The sequence below is a fragment of the Artemia franciscana genome, chromosome 10, assembly GCF_032884065.1.
Source record: "Artemia franciscana chromosome 10, ASM3288406v1, whole genome shotgun sequence".
Taxonomy (NCBI): Eukaryota; Metazoa; Arthropoda; class Branchiopoda; order Anostraca; family Artemiidae; genus Artemia; species Artemia franciscana.
Window position 1 is genome coordinate 16830997 of NC_088872.1, and position 15174 is coordinate 16846170.

The following is a 15174-nucleotide window of genomic DNA, read 5'->3' on the forward strand; positions in this document are numbered from 1 at the left end:
AAAAAAATAAAAATTACACTCCTCTACATATTGAATAATGCATTTTGCCTATCCCCTGCCACCCTAAAATTTATGTAAATTGACTTCACTGGTGTTTTGAAGATATGAAATTATTATGAAAGTAAAAAAGATTCAAAAGAGGGGCTCCGACCAAGAGTCTCCTTCCTATTTTGTAAGAGCAGATAACAGAGATTACTCATATAGTCTGATAGTTGGTTATTTATCATTTAGAAAGATAGCAGAACAAAAAAAAGAAGAAAATACAGCTTTCACTTGAACAACATATAACTTGGATGTTCCAAATTACCGTTCTAGATTAAGGTTTCATGGACATTCAGATTCACAATCTAGATCTGATCTTTCTAGGTTTAGAATAGGTTTAGGTCTAGGTAAACGAGCATGTATCCTCGGATAGTATTCTGATGTTGTGGTGAGCTTCTATGAAGTGACATTAAAACTCCTAACGCCTATGTTTTACCCATACTCAACAAATATAAGACATTTTTTACATAAGATGGCAGCTGTTCATAACTAAGGCAACAGGCAACTAAGGCAGTTAGTACTTGTTTCTTTGAATTTTCCTTTCTTCACTCACTGTCACCATACTCTAGGTTGACGTAGAAGTTCGAAGGGTGAAGTTCGACGTAGGTTGACGTAGAAGGGTCGAAGTTTGCTTATCGTCGCAATTTAATTGCCAATTTTGACGACTTTAATCGTTTTGTCAAGCAATTTTTCATGATGAGAAATTTTACTTAGATGAGACAATTGATTGATTTTTCCAGCAATTTTTTTTCAGCACAACAGCGACAGCAACGGAAGAAGCAGTCACTTTTAAAAATGATTTGGCTGCAAAGCTGATTAAAGCTGTCCAATTCAACATAATTACTACCGAAAAAAGGGATATGGGACAGAAAAATACAGTCGTGATCCTGAAAGCATAGAAGCAAAAAACATCATCCTGATCCATTTCAATCAGGCTCTTTCAACTTTGAATATTTTCCCAGTGAATGTTAGGATAATCCTCGATTATCCTACTCGATAATCCTGTGGGGATATAATGGCCACTAAAATTGTCCACTGATGTGACTGTCGAATATTGTATCACAACAATTTTTTTCTTTGTGAACCAAGGAACTATTACAAATAGCCAATCAAAAACGTCAAAAATATAATAAAATCTAGTACACTATTACGTTTCACAATTACGCAATTACAATTATGTTGGTGCAATAATTATTTTTTCCCGGGCGCCACCAAACCTAGGAACGGTTCTTTTGGGTATCGACAAGCAGCAAAGAAACTACCCAAGATTTTTTTTTTCAGATTCCTTGCTTATTTTATTTGAAAAAGGAATCTAAGGCCCATTTGGCATTAAAATGAAACTACTATTGTACAAAACAAATAAAATGCAATATTTTTCTCCTGATACACATAGCTCCTTTATTACTCACTCTTAATAGAAACTACCCGAGAGCAGTAATTAGTTTGATATTTAACTAGTTCTTACAACTCACCAAAGTTTTCAACTTGAAGTCGTTCGCAGGTCCCCAAAGCCTTGGTTTCTATACTAACCAAAGTAAATGATTAGTTCGGAGTTAATTCAAATACTGATAGTAAATTTTTCCTATGAGTAATTTGTATCCAAAGTAATTAATTAGAGTTAAAAAAGCATGGAAAAAAAGATTGTCTGTATTTGTATTTCTGACAGTAGTAGATCAATATTAATACTTTTAGTTTCTTTCCTGAATGTTTTGCAAATTAAATAGAAAAGCATTGAAATACAGGCTTGCTGTAAAAATCAAAAAAGAAAACACTATTCACAATCCCCAGAGGCTCAAATTCACGAAAATTTAGGAGGAGGGCGCAAAATACATTTTACGAAAATGGCGGAGGATTTAAGTTTTATTGTTTGTTTTTCAAATATTTTAAATGAAAATACCAAGAAAAAGCATTTTTCAGTGAAAATACTAGAAGAATATTTCTAAAATCTGAGGAGATAAGGGCACTCCCCTGTCCCCTTCAATCACGGTTGAAAACAATTACTAAGCGTAAGAAGCAATGAAGAACAAATAAATGAGGGAAAAATTTAAGCTAGTGAAAACATGAAATTAATGCAGATGCGTGTTTAAGACATCAGTTCAGCCGTCCTCAGTGGCGGCTAATCTTTTAGTTTTCTTTAAATTCATTTTCTGTATTTGATTTACATTCCATTCTTTTTGGACCGAAGATGACTGTGCGGAGGTTTCGACCAAAATATTCGCATTAATTTTTAGTTACCACCGCGTCAAAGTTTCCCTACATTTTATTTTTGTCTTTACTTATTTATGAAATCAAACATTATGTTATTGCTTATGTTTTATTTATGTTATGCTTTGCCAGTGTGGTCTAAAAGTTACAAAAATTACTAGCTAGCGGAATTATACTTTAAATAAAAGCATTTTAAAATAATTTCCAGAAAAAGCTCTGGAAACTCTAGAAATTATTTATGGAAATAAATATCCTTGATCACTTTGTAATAAAGAAGTATTAACGATCCGAACAGATTCTATGGACAGATTAATAATAAAAGGAACATGGAAATGCGATATTCGTTTCTGAAAAGAATGCTTCTTGTTCGGAAACTGTAATTAATATAAGGATGCTATAATAAGAAGTTTTCTCAGCAACAAGGTATATTGAGTAACATAAACACCAGACACAGAGAGCTTGTTACTCTGGGAATTTAAAGAGACAACTACATTGCCCATTTACTTATTTTATTATCTGAAGTGGGGAAAAAAGAAATTAACACAGAAAAATATGACAGTAAAGACATTTAAAATGATGATGTCCGGATACTCCCTGTTTGAGCCTTTTGTTTTAATGAAAAAATTGGAACAAATTGAAAAGAATTTCTTCAGCTAAATTCCTTCTATGAATGTGACACAACAACATCAATTGTGCTGGTGCAGCACCAGCAAAGAAAGCACCAATCATTGAAAGCACCAGCATTCAATTGTCCAATCAAAATTCTCTTGAACTATATTTTCCTATAGGCCTAAGGAGTCTATATAATTCCTAGCTTCCTACACATAGCCCTAGGCTATGTATAAAACGTCTGAAAACTGCTATAATAATGTTCCTACTTGGGGCCACAGGAATGCGATGAATACAAATTTTTCGTAGATTACGATGAAAATATATGTTGTTATAGCTTTTTCTGATGAAGGTTTGTACGTAGTCTAGGGCTATATCTGCAACTGTGGAGGGGAAGGGATTCATTCGTCACGATAGGGAATAATTATTTGGAAAGTTTTAAATGGGGAACCGAATGGTACTACTTTTTTGTTATAAAAGAATTTCTTTAATAGAAGGAATTTTGTTGCAGAATTAACAAGCAATCGTAAGAATTACCAAAAACTATAAAGCAATTGTAATTTGTCACAATTATAATTTAACAGTAACCAAAGAAAACTCACTTTAATTTTACTTTGAGTGGTTTCCATTGATACTTCATAGAATTCCCTTTAACGAGTTTACAGTAGTCACAAACCCAAATTTGATAGCATACACAAAAGAACAGTCTCAAATGGACCCCGAATTAGGCAGAAAAATCGGTTCCAAGAATTTGGGACAAAAGAAGCAATTTATATGGTTGTAATAAACGGAATCAATCTACAAAAATAAGTTTCCAAAGAACATAGAGCCATTGACGCATCGATGATTTTGATTCAAGTGTAAAATCCCCATTTTAACGTAATCTTTAGATATGTTAGATAATGTCATAAGTTAATGCAAAGCAAAGTATTAATACAAGGCAAAAAAAAGTCAGGTTCTTGGAGAGGGCAGGCTCACTTCACTTAAGGCGTGCATCGGAATTAAAAATATGTAGTTACATAAAAAAAAACGTACACAGCGTTATAAATCAAATTGTAAAAATGTCTCTTTAATAAATTAAATATAAGAACAAAACAATTTTTTACAGCTGAAAGTAGGGAGCAACATAGACATGATCTTTTTTTCTAAAAAAAAAAAATTCCACATTTTTTACATTGGAGCTTAAATCTTCTACATTAGGATTATCTGCACGGTGAACCTATTTGTGTGATTTTCCTTAAGATAGCCCAAATTTTAAGGGATGTTTCCCCCCTTTTTCAGATGTCAGGCTAATTTTCTCAGTCTCCTAGCTCTTGATGGGTAACGTTAAGCTTAAGGAATTTCATATAAAGTATAGATGTATTTTTTATGTATTAGTTGTTATCAAAATTCTTTTTTTTTTAGAGTTCCGGTCACTATTGGCCCGAGTGGCTCCTTCCTTACAGTTCGTTACCGCGAACCGTTTGATAATGTTTCAGAAGGAAGCAGCTAAAAAGTGAAAAGGTATTAGATTTAAATTTAAAGGGGAATGATTTTGGTTTTTATTTTATGAAATTGAAGTTGATTCTCATCCTAAATTAGCAGCCTATTGAGGAACGAGCTTGTTCTTTTGGGACACTTTTTTTAAACCTTAGATCAATACTTTACAATAAAAGATCCATTTTGGTGGAATGTGTGTTTAAAAAGTTGAAGATACAAGGAAAAAAAATCTCATAACTAAGAAAACACCACATTGTAGCTTCTCTAGTTCCAGAAAATTTTGCAATACATCACAACCAGTATTGCATGCCTTTAATTTACGAAAAAAGAAAACAACAAAGCAATCAAAAATGAAAACTACAGGGTCAAACAAAAACAGCAAAAAACTATTTCACAACTTCAAAGCGTCGTAAGAGTTACGCGGGTAATTTGTAGTCATGTTTTTGTTTCCTTAATAATACAGGGCAAGTCATTGCAGAGTTCCATCACTTTCCCTTAAAATGTTATTAGTGACCTTGCATCCGCTCAAAGACTCGGAATGACTGCGAACGAGTTATTTTCTTTTTTAACCCAGAAAAATTGCCACAAGAACGGTTATTTGACTTCCACGTTTTGTTGGACAAATTTTCAAAAAAAGAAAAAGCAGGAAGGTCTTTAACACTTCTTGGTCTACTAGGAGGTTTTTCTTCACCATAAACTTGAAAGGTTATAGCACCCTTTTGATATTTGTTCGTGCCTACCGGGAATGAACTGCATGACTCTGAGTGCTTAAGAGGGTAAATAGGTGAAAATGAATTTTCTTGGGCATAAGGGGTAGAATCTAAAAGCTTTTCACTACTAAAATGAAACCAACAATTGCCACTATACTTCCGAGGAAGCAATTTACCATCAGCATCTTTAAGCTGCACGAGGCTACCATCCTGACTGCGGCAGATGCATTTTTCTCTCAAGCTCTTTCTCAAGGGAATGCATACACAGAACTCTTTTTTAATATCGCGTACCGTAATATTTCTCTCATCAATGTCGCTTGTTTCTATATCTTCCGTGTCTGTCAATGGTTGTTTTCCAGTGGAAGGTACTTGCAAAGTAGTATTTACTTCCATATCGTTTGATATGTCCGAGCCATTGTCACTCATTGTGTCAACTTTAAGCAAAAGTTCTTTGTCATGAACATTAATGTTTGCACCATCAAACATTTCGACTTCTGGGGTCTGAAATCGTGGCTGTTCATCTTCAGAGTCGGACGCTGCATAGCTTTCAAGATCTGTCAAAACTTCATTTTCTTCACTCTGCACAGATAAATACGGAGATGGTGTTTTATCCCGAGTTGCATCAGTCCTGATTAGAACTTTCCCTAATTCGTCTTCCTCAATTGAAACTCGTTGAAGTTCAACAGATCTCCGAAGAGGACCATTTAATGGAGAAGGTGTTCTATTTCGTTCTGGTGTACCAGCATCTAGTTCGATATCTTCAGTATCAGTTAGGTTGCCAAGATTTCGTTCAACAACATACAAGCGCCCTTTTTGACTACTTTCATCGTCACTTCCCCCAAATTCTTCTGTATCAGTTGTAGCTTCATTTGAAATAGTTGGCAATTTGAGATTAGAAGAGCTTGAAGCGCCAGCTGGATGTATAATTATTCCAGGCGTAAATGAAACAGGACCTTGTTCATGGATTTCCGAAGTATTTCCACTGATATCATACCTGCTTAGTATTGCTTGTTCTAGCTCTACTTCCATGCCAGGACCGTCATAATCTGAAACTCCGTCAATACTATCCATATCAGTCAAGGGGTCATCAGCTCCTAAATCTGCATCAAGGAGTGGCACTGAAATTCCAGCTGCTGCGATGTCAGCAAGTTCACGAACAATAATACCGGAGGTAATTTTATTAATTTGAACTTTGCCTGAGGGGTCATCAACGACTTCGATTATTTGCGGTTTCAGTGGTTTGTAAAAATTGGGTAATTCTGCTAAAGTAGCATTAGTTTTTACGTTTTCTTCTTCTACATCTATCTGTTCACAGTCAGTGAGCGATTCTTCGTCATTAGTCGGTGCCGATAGTAAGGAAAAGACTTTCTTTGTCCTCTTTCTCCTTGCGGTTTTCGATATCTGAAGATTATTAGTTTCCTCCTCGCTACCCTCCGAGTCAGTAATTTCTTCTACATCGGTCAGATTATCAATTCGATTTTCAATATAACTGTTAGTTTCCAATGATGGTGCTATTCCGTCGACTTGAATCAAAGGAACGGCTTCTGCAGCAATATCCTGAAAACAAAACCAAATACAAAATTATTTGTTAGAAAAAAAAACAAGCAAAAAATTCTTCAGCAGCTTTTAGGATAGTAGTTATGCACGCACAATAGTTTGGTGTCCAAACTTTTTTTCCTATTTAAGATTTTTTTTTTATATTTTGATTAGGAATGGTAAAGAGACGTTTGTAATCACCGATCCAATTCGGTAGATTTTTGTAAGCACCCAAATACAAAATGAACATTCATAAATGTAGGCTTTATCTGGTTTTTGGAATAAGTATACATGACTTTTTGCTTAGGTTCCATTTCATGCTACTAAAGAAGCGTGGCAACTAACCTCCTTTTTCCCGATTTCCAATACGGTTGGCAAGATCCTTTTTGTTTGTTTCAAAGCTAAAATGTATTTATGCCCCTAAGCCAAGTTTTTAATATTAGCTAGGGAATAAATAATAAAACCAATATTCAATAATTCAAGACTTTTCAGTACATTTGTGTTTGCTTTGACCGATATTTCTATACTTATCAAAAACTAACTGCAGAAAGTAAATCATTAAGAGCAGTTATTTCCTGAATCGACACGTAACTTCAAATAGTTGGCTATTTTTATTGGTTCAAAAAATAAAATATAACCTCGTAATTTCTTACCAGTTTCGCAGCTTATTGGCACAAAAGAAACAGAAAAAAAACAACAACACATAATTAAAGCTTTGAATATGTGACATGGCATTGTTGAACATAGCCAAGTATGGTGCGATAGCATAAGAGCTCCAGAGAGAAGATGAGAACATGCTAGACATTGGCAGGGGAATCATCTGAGAATAGTTTTAGAGGGTAACACTTAGTCTCGAGGTACCAAATGCCATTCTTAAGCAATAAAGAGGTTAGAGACAACTCAGTATGTGGTTTCACGAGACATTTGGGGTAAAAAAAATGGAAGGGAGAAAATCAGGATATCTCAAACTCGCTATCGGAGAGTAGAGAAGAGCTCATTACCATAGATATTTTCACATTAGTATAGGAATCGAGATGCTGGAGACTGGCCTGAAATACTATACACCCTATTAAATTTCGGTACTTCTAAATTCTAAGCGTTATGGCCAAGGGGTTTTGGGTGAAATTTGATTGTTACAGTGAATTGATCAAATCTAGGTAACGGCCGAGTCAATACTAGCTAATAGCTGCCCAGTGGCAGCTATATAATTATAGTTTAAACAGTTAATTATAGTTAAAGATAAATGCCCAGTGCTTTGTATATAATTAAACAGATATCTTTGCACAGTGTAAATAAAACAAGTTACTGAATGATATACAAATGCAAATTTGGTGTCCCAAAAACATCGATAGTGCCACGTGCAAAGTTTCGACCTAATGAGTTTGGGAGTGGCAGCTGGCATTATGGCAGTTAATCTCTGGTAGGTAAAATTCAAGAGGGAAGTGTGTTTGTATTTTCATTTTTAATTCTATTAGCGCTGGAAGAAAATATCTCAGAGATGCAGTGGAACACGTGACGCTACCGTGACCTGTCAAGAAATTATTGTGAAACTGCGGTTTTTTTTTGTCTTCAGTAGATGTATAGTCACTCTGAAAGTGCCATAATATAGTGGTAATACTGTGGTAGTTCAGCGTTTTCGCAATTAGATGGACGTTTTTCTTGAACCGAGAAAAGAACTGTCTGATTTCAATCTTTCTTTAGGAACCAGTTCCTAAGCACTAGGGTAAAATTCGAAATGCTGGAGACTGGTCTAAAGTACTACACAGCTTACTGTGTTCCCATACTTCATTCTAAGTATTATGACCACAAGCGTCACGTTAAAGTGGTAAAAGAGGCTTACCACCCCTCAATTTTCACAAACCTTTGGGCAGTTAGCAGTAATGAACGGTCAGTAAAGAGTCATGCTCCTCTACAGTAAGCAAGAATCGGAGTAACAGAAGTTTCAAAGCAAAATATACGGTTCATCAAAAGAATAAAACTTGCATTCAGATTCAAATGGGCAAAGCTTATTAAGCTAAGAACTACATATCAGAACTTATCGGCATGACACAATTGAAGGATACATGAAGGATACGATCTTCGTAAAAATTGAACCATCAAACCTAGGGGACATGAGATATTTTGTTTTCAACCATATGCAAGTTAAACTTTTGTGTAAAGAGCTCGAAAATGAGCGATTGGCATACACGCTCATGCTTCTGGTAACTTTTTTTTTCATTTTAGACATAAACGTCACTCTTTACTTCCATGAGAGATATCTTGTAGCTTTATGAAATCAAGAAGATTGAGAGCTTTTCACTTGATTTTGACCAAACTTCTTTTTTAAGGTGAACATTTTCCTTTCTTGGAAAAAAACTTCCAATAAACATAGAATACCAAAGATATAATTAAGCTATGTTTTGCAAACCTTTTGGCAGCTAGAAAACAATAGCCAAGTATGCGTCTTTCATAAAGGGTCTAAGTGGCTTACTTTTTTACGACAAGAACTGAGACCCCAATTTAGAAGGATGGAGAAGGTGTCAAATATTGATGCCTTTTCCAGAAGAGAAGAGCAAGGTAGAGGTAAATTTCCTAGCTTTAAACTATTTTTTGGAAATTTTACTCCTTTCGCTACTCGTTTTTATGCATTTAGAACCTTTTTTACTCCCACTATACGACATCTCTGAGTTAGACAATGGGTGTATTCCAGAACTAAATCAAAAGTTAGTGACAATTATTTATTTACAATTATTTTCTACCTAAGACAATGGAAAATACAAAGCCAAAAGCAATTTCTATTACTGCAAGGGTACAACGGACCATAATGGCATCTCTTTTTATAGAGCGTAAGCATATTAGGTATTAAATTTATTGTTATTTGCTATTTTAGGCTGAAGTCAGAAACAAACAATTAATGGACACTAATGACAGTTGACCCCGTATTAATAATACCGTGCCCAAAGATAAGAGGCTAAAGGACAATTTGGATTTTCAGAGGAGTTCATAGGAGACTTAAGGGATATATACTAAAGAAGAATTAGATTACTCACATCTTCTTGGGTATGTGAGTCAGGACCATCAGAAGATATGCAAAGGCATGAACATTTTTCTTTTTTCGTCACTAAATTCTTGGTATAGGCACTTGCAAATATATCCCTAGGCATTCTTGTCCTTGTATCATCCTTTTTGAGCCGGATATCTGCTAGTACAGTAAGATCGGCCTCATTCCTCTTAGCAAGCTTTTTTAAAGCAGAAGAAGGTACTTCATTTTCGACCACAACGGCTACCTTTTCTTTGTCATCAAGGATATCTGACTCAGTAAAACTAACGGTCATAAGGCTGGGATTTCCTGCAGAGCTAATAACATCGGCCATGTAACCATTAGAAATACTAATGTGGCCGGAACTATCGGCAATTTCGGATACAGTTAAAGAATCTTCATTGTAAAAACATGTCCCAGAACAGTCTTCGGACAGATTACTCTTGTTTCTCCTTCCGTTATACTCGAAAGCTGATTCATTGAAAGACAAATGACTTATAATACCCTTATTCAGATTACCATCCACAAAAGAAGCACTTTGAGAAAGGTCGATATTTTCTACTATTAGGGAATGAGAAGGTGTATTGAAAACTCGGTCTGACAGATCGTTTTCAGAGTTCTTTTCTATGTGAAAAGAATTGTAAGGCAATTGTTCTGTAGAGTAATGATCGCTAGGACTGTCGAAGCTATTATTGCCTGCTGATAAACTAGAGGATAATATCAAATGGTGCTTTTCATGGCTACCACTTTCATTAGATTCTAGTAAAGGAGTGTCTACGATTAAATAATGATTGGTAACATTATCATTTTGTTCAAGTAGGAGTTCGTCTTTAAAAAACTGTTCCTCTTGATCACCAGCACGTAATTGATATGGAAGGCTGGGATTAATTTCACTTGTTACATGACAAGAGTTATTTTTACTATCGGTCTGTGGAGCAATATTATTATCTTTGGCGATATCTCTTCTGGTTTTTGCTTTGTCAAGTTGCTCACAATTTTCCATAAAAATATTATTGGAAGATTTATCTAAATAATCATACTGCATATCTTCAAAGCTAAGGTCAGCAATAATTCTCACCATGCCAAGCCTTGGATATTCTTTGTCTGCGGTTAAACAAACAGCACTTAATTCCATATTTGATTTAAACGAGCCTGCAACACTTGCGGCTTCCTCTTCCACAGACGAATGATTAACAGTTGCGACTGCGCTGGAATATTCAAAACTCAAATTTTGGAATGCTTCACTGATATTAGATGCGAATATATCTGATATTAGAGTCCCAAATACAGCATTATCGTCTTGTTTTGGAAATGATCCTTCTAAAACCTGATGTCTCTCTTCCTTCACGGAGTCAAGCCAGAAATTCCCCATTAGCCTATAGCCCTCCGATGCTTTATCCCTATTTAATTTTTTTTCACTGAGAAATACACTATGATAAGGATCTGATATTTCCATGTCACTTACTCTATCAAAGACGAAATCGGAGGACACCGATTTCACATGTTCCGAAAAAGAAGTCTCACTGGTAATAACTAGGGTTTTTAGCGATTGCTTTTCAATAATTTCAGAAGGAAAATGTTTCGAAGAAAACAATTTTGTCAAAGTACTATTGTCATCCTTTAAAATATCAACCATTTGATAGTCTTTAACATCAGTTTCTGCAATACTAAATGCTTTAGTATCGTTTAAGGCGTCAATATCTTGAACTTCGGAATTACAAGGGTTCGGTAGAATCTGGATGTTACTAGTATGTATCACATTGTAATCTACCAAATGGGGCAAATTTTCATTCTCAGGAATAGGTAGAGCACTGTTAGTTAGTAAGGACTCCTTTTGAAATATATAATTTTCGCAATGAGAAACATCTTCGCTTGTTTTACTTCCTTTCAGTGAAATAAAACTTCCAGAACAATCCTTGACACGAGCATCAATAGCCTTAGAAACCAAATCAGTCAAAGCGGTAGGTTCAGAAGTAATAAAAATTGACTCTGTGACGGTAGATAACATGACACTTTCAGGTAATAAGGTTCTAAAATCCTCATGCCCCTTAGACAAACCAAAATTACAAAGTTTGTCACTGACGACATTATAATTAGCATGAGAAAGCAAATTGGTGTCAAGAGTCAGGCCAGGATTAATAAAAGATGACTCACTGCTTTGTGGTGGAATACCGTAGCCATAACTCGGGACTTTAAACTCTCTACGGTCTTCTCTAGGGGAGGTGAAATCATCAGATACTTTACTAACAACGGTGTCAGTCTCAAAAATCAAAGTAACACCATAAGAAGGCCCATTATTCATAGAAACTGTGTCACCATTTTTTGATGATATGGCACTTTTGTCATACAAAACGTTAAGATATTCCTGTTCTCTGTTATGTAGACTGGTGTCACTCGAATTATCATTTAAAACAGTGTCATAAGTCTCAAAAAGGGAATCGACAAAAAGAGGAGGCTCAGTTTTATTCAAAACCAAATCGCTGCAATCCATTGATTGGCCTTCAAGAGATGAGACGTTCAAAGCTTCTCCCCTACTCAAAACTGATTTAGAGCTATTTGACAACACACCAAGGTCACAAAATGGGATACTAAAGCCTTTGTTATTTTCTTTTGACGAAGTTGAATCGTCAAAATTGCCATTGCTTATAGTGTCAGTAGTCTCAAGCACTAAATTCATAAAATATAATGGCCTAGTTTTAACAGAATTCAGTACACCGTCAAGGAAAGGTATCCCTCGTTTTGAGGGTGAAATATTAATATTTACATCTTTCCCCTGAGAAAAACTGGAATTGTCATAACAATTTTTAGCAGCACTAATTGTCTCAGTAAACAAATCAACGTCAAACAAAGGCTTATCAATAATCCCAAATAAATCAGTACTATGGGGTACTGTGCCACTTTTAGATAACAATTGATTCAAAACTGTGTTATATTTCCTATTTGAAATACAATCCTCAAAACTGTCATTGATATCGGCATCGTTAGTGTGAAAAATAAAGTTGTTGCTTTGGAAAAGTTCAATATTTGTGAAACCTGAAACATTCTGACCTGGTAACACGGCATTTTTAGAAAAAACGACATCCAAGTCTTCAGTATTTTCCTTATTAAAACTAGAATCCTCACGAACGTCATTGTTAACGTTATCAGCAGCATAAGAGAGCAAACTCCTTCCAAGAGATGCTTCAACACTCGACGGATCTGAACCATTATTGTACGGTAACATGGATCTTACAGTGACAGAGGCATTAAAATGTTCATAGTTTTCATTGCAGAAAACAGAATAATTGAGATTCTCACTGAAACCCGTATCCACAGTGGTGAAAAATAAAATGTTGCCAAGAGAATACTCGGCAGTAATAAATACTGACTCATTGATATGAGGTAATACGACAATGTCAGAAGCTTCAACTTTTAAATCTCTATCACTTTCCTCAGGTGAACCACAACCGTGAAAGCTAGCATTCACAGTAGCATCAATAATTTCACTGCTCAAAGTAACAACAAGAGCATTTTCAGTTTGAGTAAAAACCGAATCGCTCTCATGTGGTTTGGCAGATTCGGTCAATGATACGTCCATATCTGCATATTTTATCTTAGATGCACTGGAGTCATCATATGTATCTATGGCAACGGAATTAATAGACTCAGAAAAGAGATTAATCGTAAGAGAAGGTTCTGTAGTAATCGAAGCTCGACTGTTTGCTTTAGGCAGCCTGAAATAATCAGAGTTGCCATCGACAGCACTGTCAATAGCATCAGAACGCAAATGAACATCAACAGAAGCTTCAGAACTGAACAATACTAGATCATAATGATTTCTTTCAACATCCTTTTCAGAAGACTTACCGATAAATTCTTCATTAATTCCTATAGGTACATCAAAGTACTCACAACTTTCACTGAGAACATTGACACGATCGGTATTTATTTCCGGAGGGTCACTAAAAACTTGTTCATAATTTTTTAGTGCTTCACAAATAGAACTAGGAAAGTTATTTTTAGTTCCATTATATCTACTAGAAATACAAGCAGGTTTTTTGACATATGAACCAGTGCTTATTTTTGAGCACACTGGGTGATCTCGAATTTTTAAAGACAACCCTAACGAAGAAAATGTTTCATTCTTATTAAGTTTATCATAGTTCGATAGCCTTGTTGTATTTCGGCCAGTATATAACTCGGAACAGCGTACACTGTCCAAAATATAGATATAATCCCTAATGTGGTTGTCATTAGGATGAGCTATTTTGTTATCTACATAGATACTTTCGTTTGAATTAATCTTCATTTTCACCATAGCACCTTGAGGAGTTGAAGTATTTGAAAAAGCCCTGGAAGTCCAAGATCTTGACATAAGCGCCAAATCATCATACTCAGTCAATTTTGTTATAGAATCCACACCTTGGTCGTTCACCAAACTGTCATCAGCTAAGCCGTCTCTCCTCCTAAAGGTACTGTCGAATAATGGACTTGAAGAACTTCGATTAATAAATTCAAGAAAATATAAAGCATTCGTTTCGAAGTTGGCATCCTTTGCCGACACTGGAGATGAATAATCTAAGTACCCGTTTAAATGATCTACAGTATCGAAGATTTGTTCGCCCCTGCTTTCGATAGACGGAATCACTAAATTAGGGTCTCTTAATTTTTGTTCGCTTTCTAGTTCTATTTTTGTTTCTTTCAATATATTATCAATAAGAATGCAGCGGTCAGTTTCACCAAAGGGAAAACTATTCAAATAAGATTCCAAATTTTCCACTTGATCTTCTTTAGCGGGCTGAAGGCCAAATAGATGTTTCGCGTTCTTAGCTTCCTTTAAAAGAAACTTGAGACATCTCCGGAGCGCAAGTGAAACAGCATAAGAACAATCGCATCGAAATGATTTCGAAGTTTCTCCTTCAAATAAGATATGCGATTCAGTTAGACGATCGTTATCGTAAACATCGAGAGAATAAACACTCTGAAGAATATTACACGTAAGTAATCGAAAGAATATCGATATGTACATTGCTTTTAAAAATCGAGTCTCATATCACAATTCATGCAAATTACAACTAATAAAGGGATTACTAAGAACGTCCAACTCGGAAGGAAACCTAAGAAGTTTCCTTTCTGGGGAATGCCACAAACAAGATTAACAATGACGATAATTCATTGGTTGTTTTTTAGTTTGGCAAACGATGAAGATGAAGGGAAAATAGTAAAAATTATTAGACGGACAGAACAAAAACCTTGAAACTTAACCCATCAAGTATGAAATAACTCCTACATCGTATTCTTTCCTTGAACTAAAAAAAAAATCCCATCATCTTGGGCCACGCAAATATACAGGAAAGTTTTCTTAGAGACGGAGGCTCGTCAAGTCTTACCCAAGAGGCCGAAACGTACGGGAAAACTTGGGATAAATAAACATCTTCAGGGGCCAAGGTCCAAAGGACATCCTCCGCCTGCGCACGCGCCTGTCATGGGAACAAATTCCTGTGATAAAATCCCTATGAGGTGTTTTTGATTACGATAGAATATAAGAAATAATCTGTCGAAATTCCATTAATCATTTCAAGCTTGCGTCAATAA

At 35.4% G+C, this 15174-nt stretch overlaps 1 protein-coding gene across 7 annotated transcripts in view; it reads right to left on the minus strand.

The window, feature by feature from the left end:
• The window catches only part of LOC136031850 (ankyrin-2-like), a 350415-nt gene that overhangs the window by 13790 nt on the left and 321451 nt on the right, over window positions 1-15174 (minus strand). The window contains exons 1-2 of one of the 7 annotated variants that reach the window (XM_065711708.1): window positions 9611-14652; window positions 5222-6602 (exon numbers count right to left, since the gene is read on the minus strand). The exons of the other annotated variants lie outside the window; for them this stretch is intronic. Coding sequence (XP_065567780.1) covers window positions 5222-6602; window positions 9611-14608 — 6379 coding nt within the window. The 5' untranslated portion in view covers window positions 14609-14652. Of the gene's footprint in view, window positions 1-5221; window positions 6603-9610; window positions 14653-15174 lie in introns of those variants that run through there. 7 annotated transcript variants of the gene reach the window in all.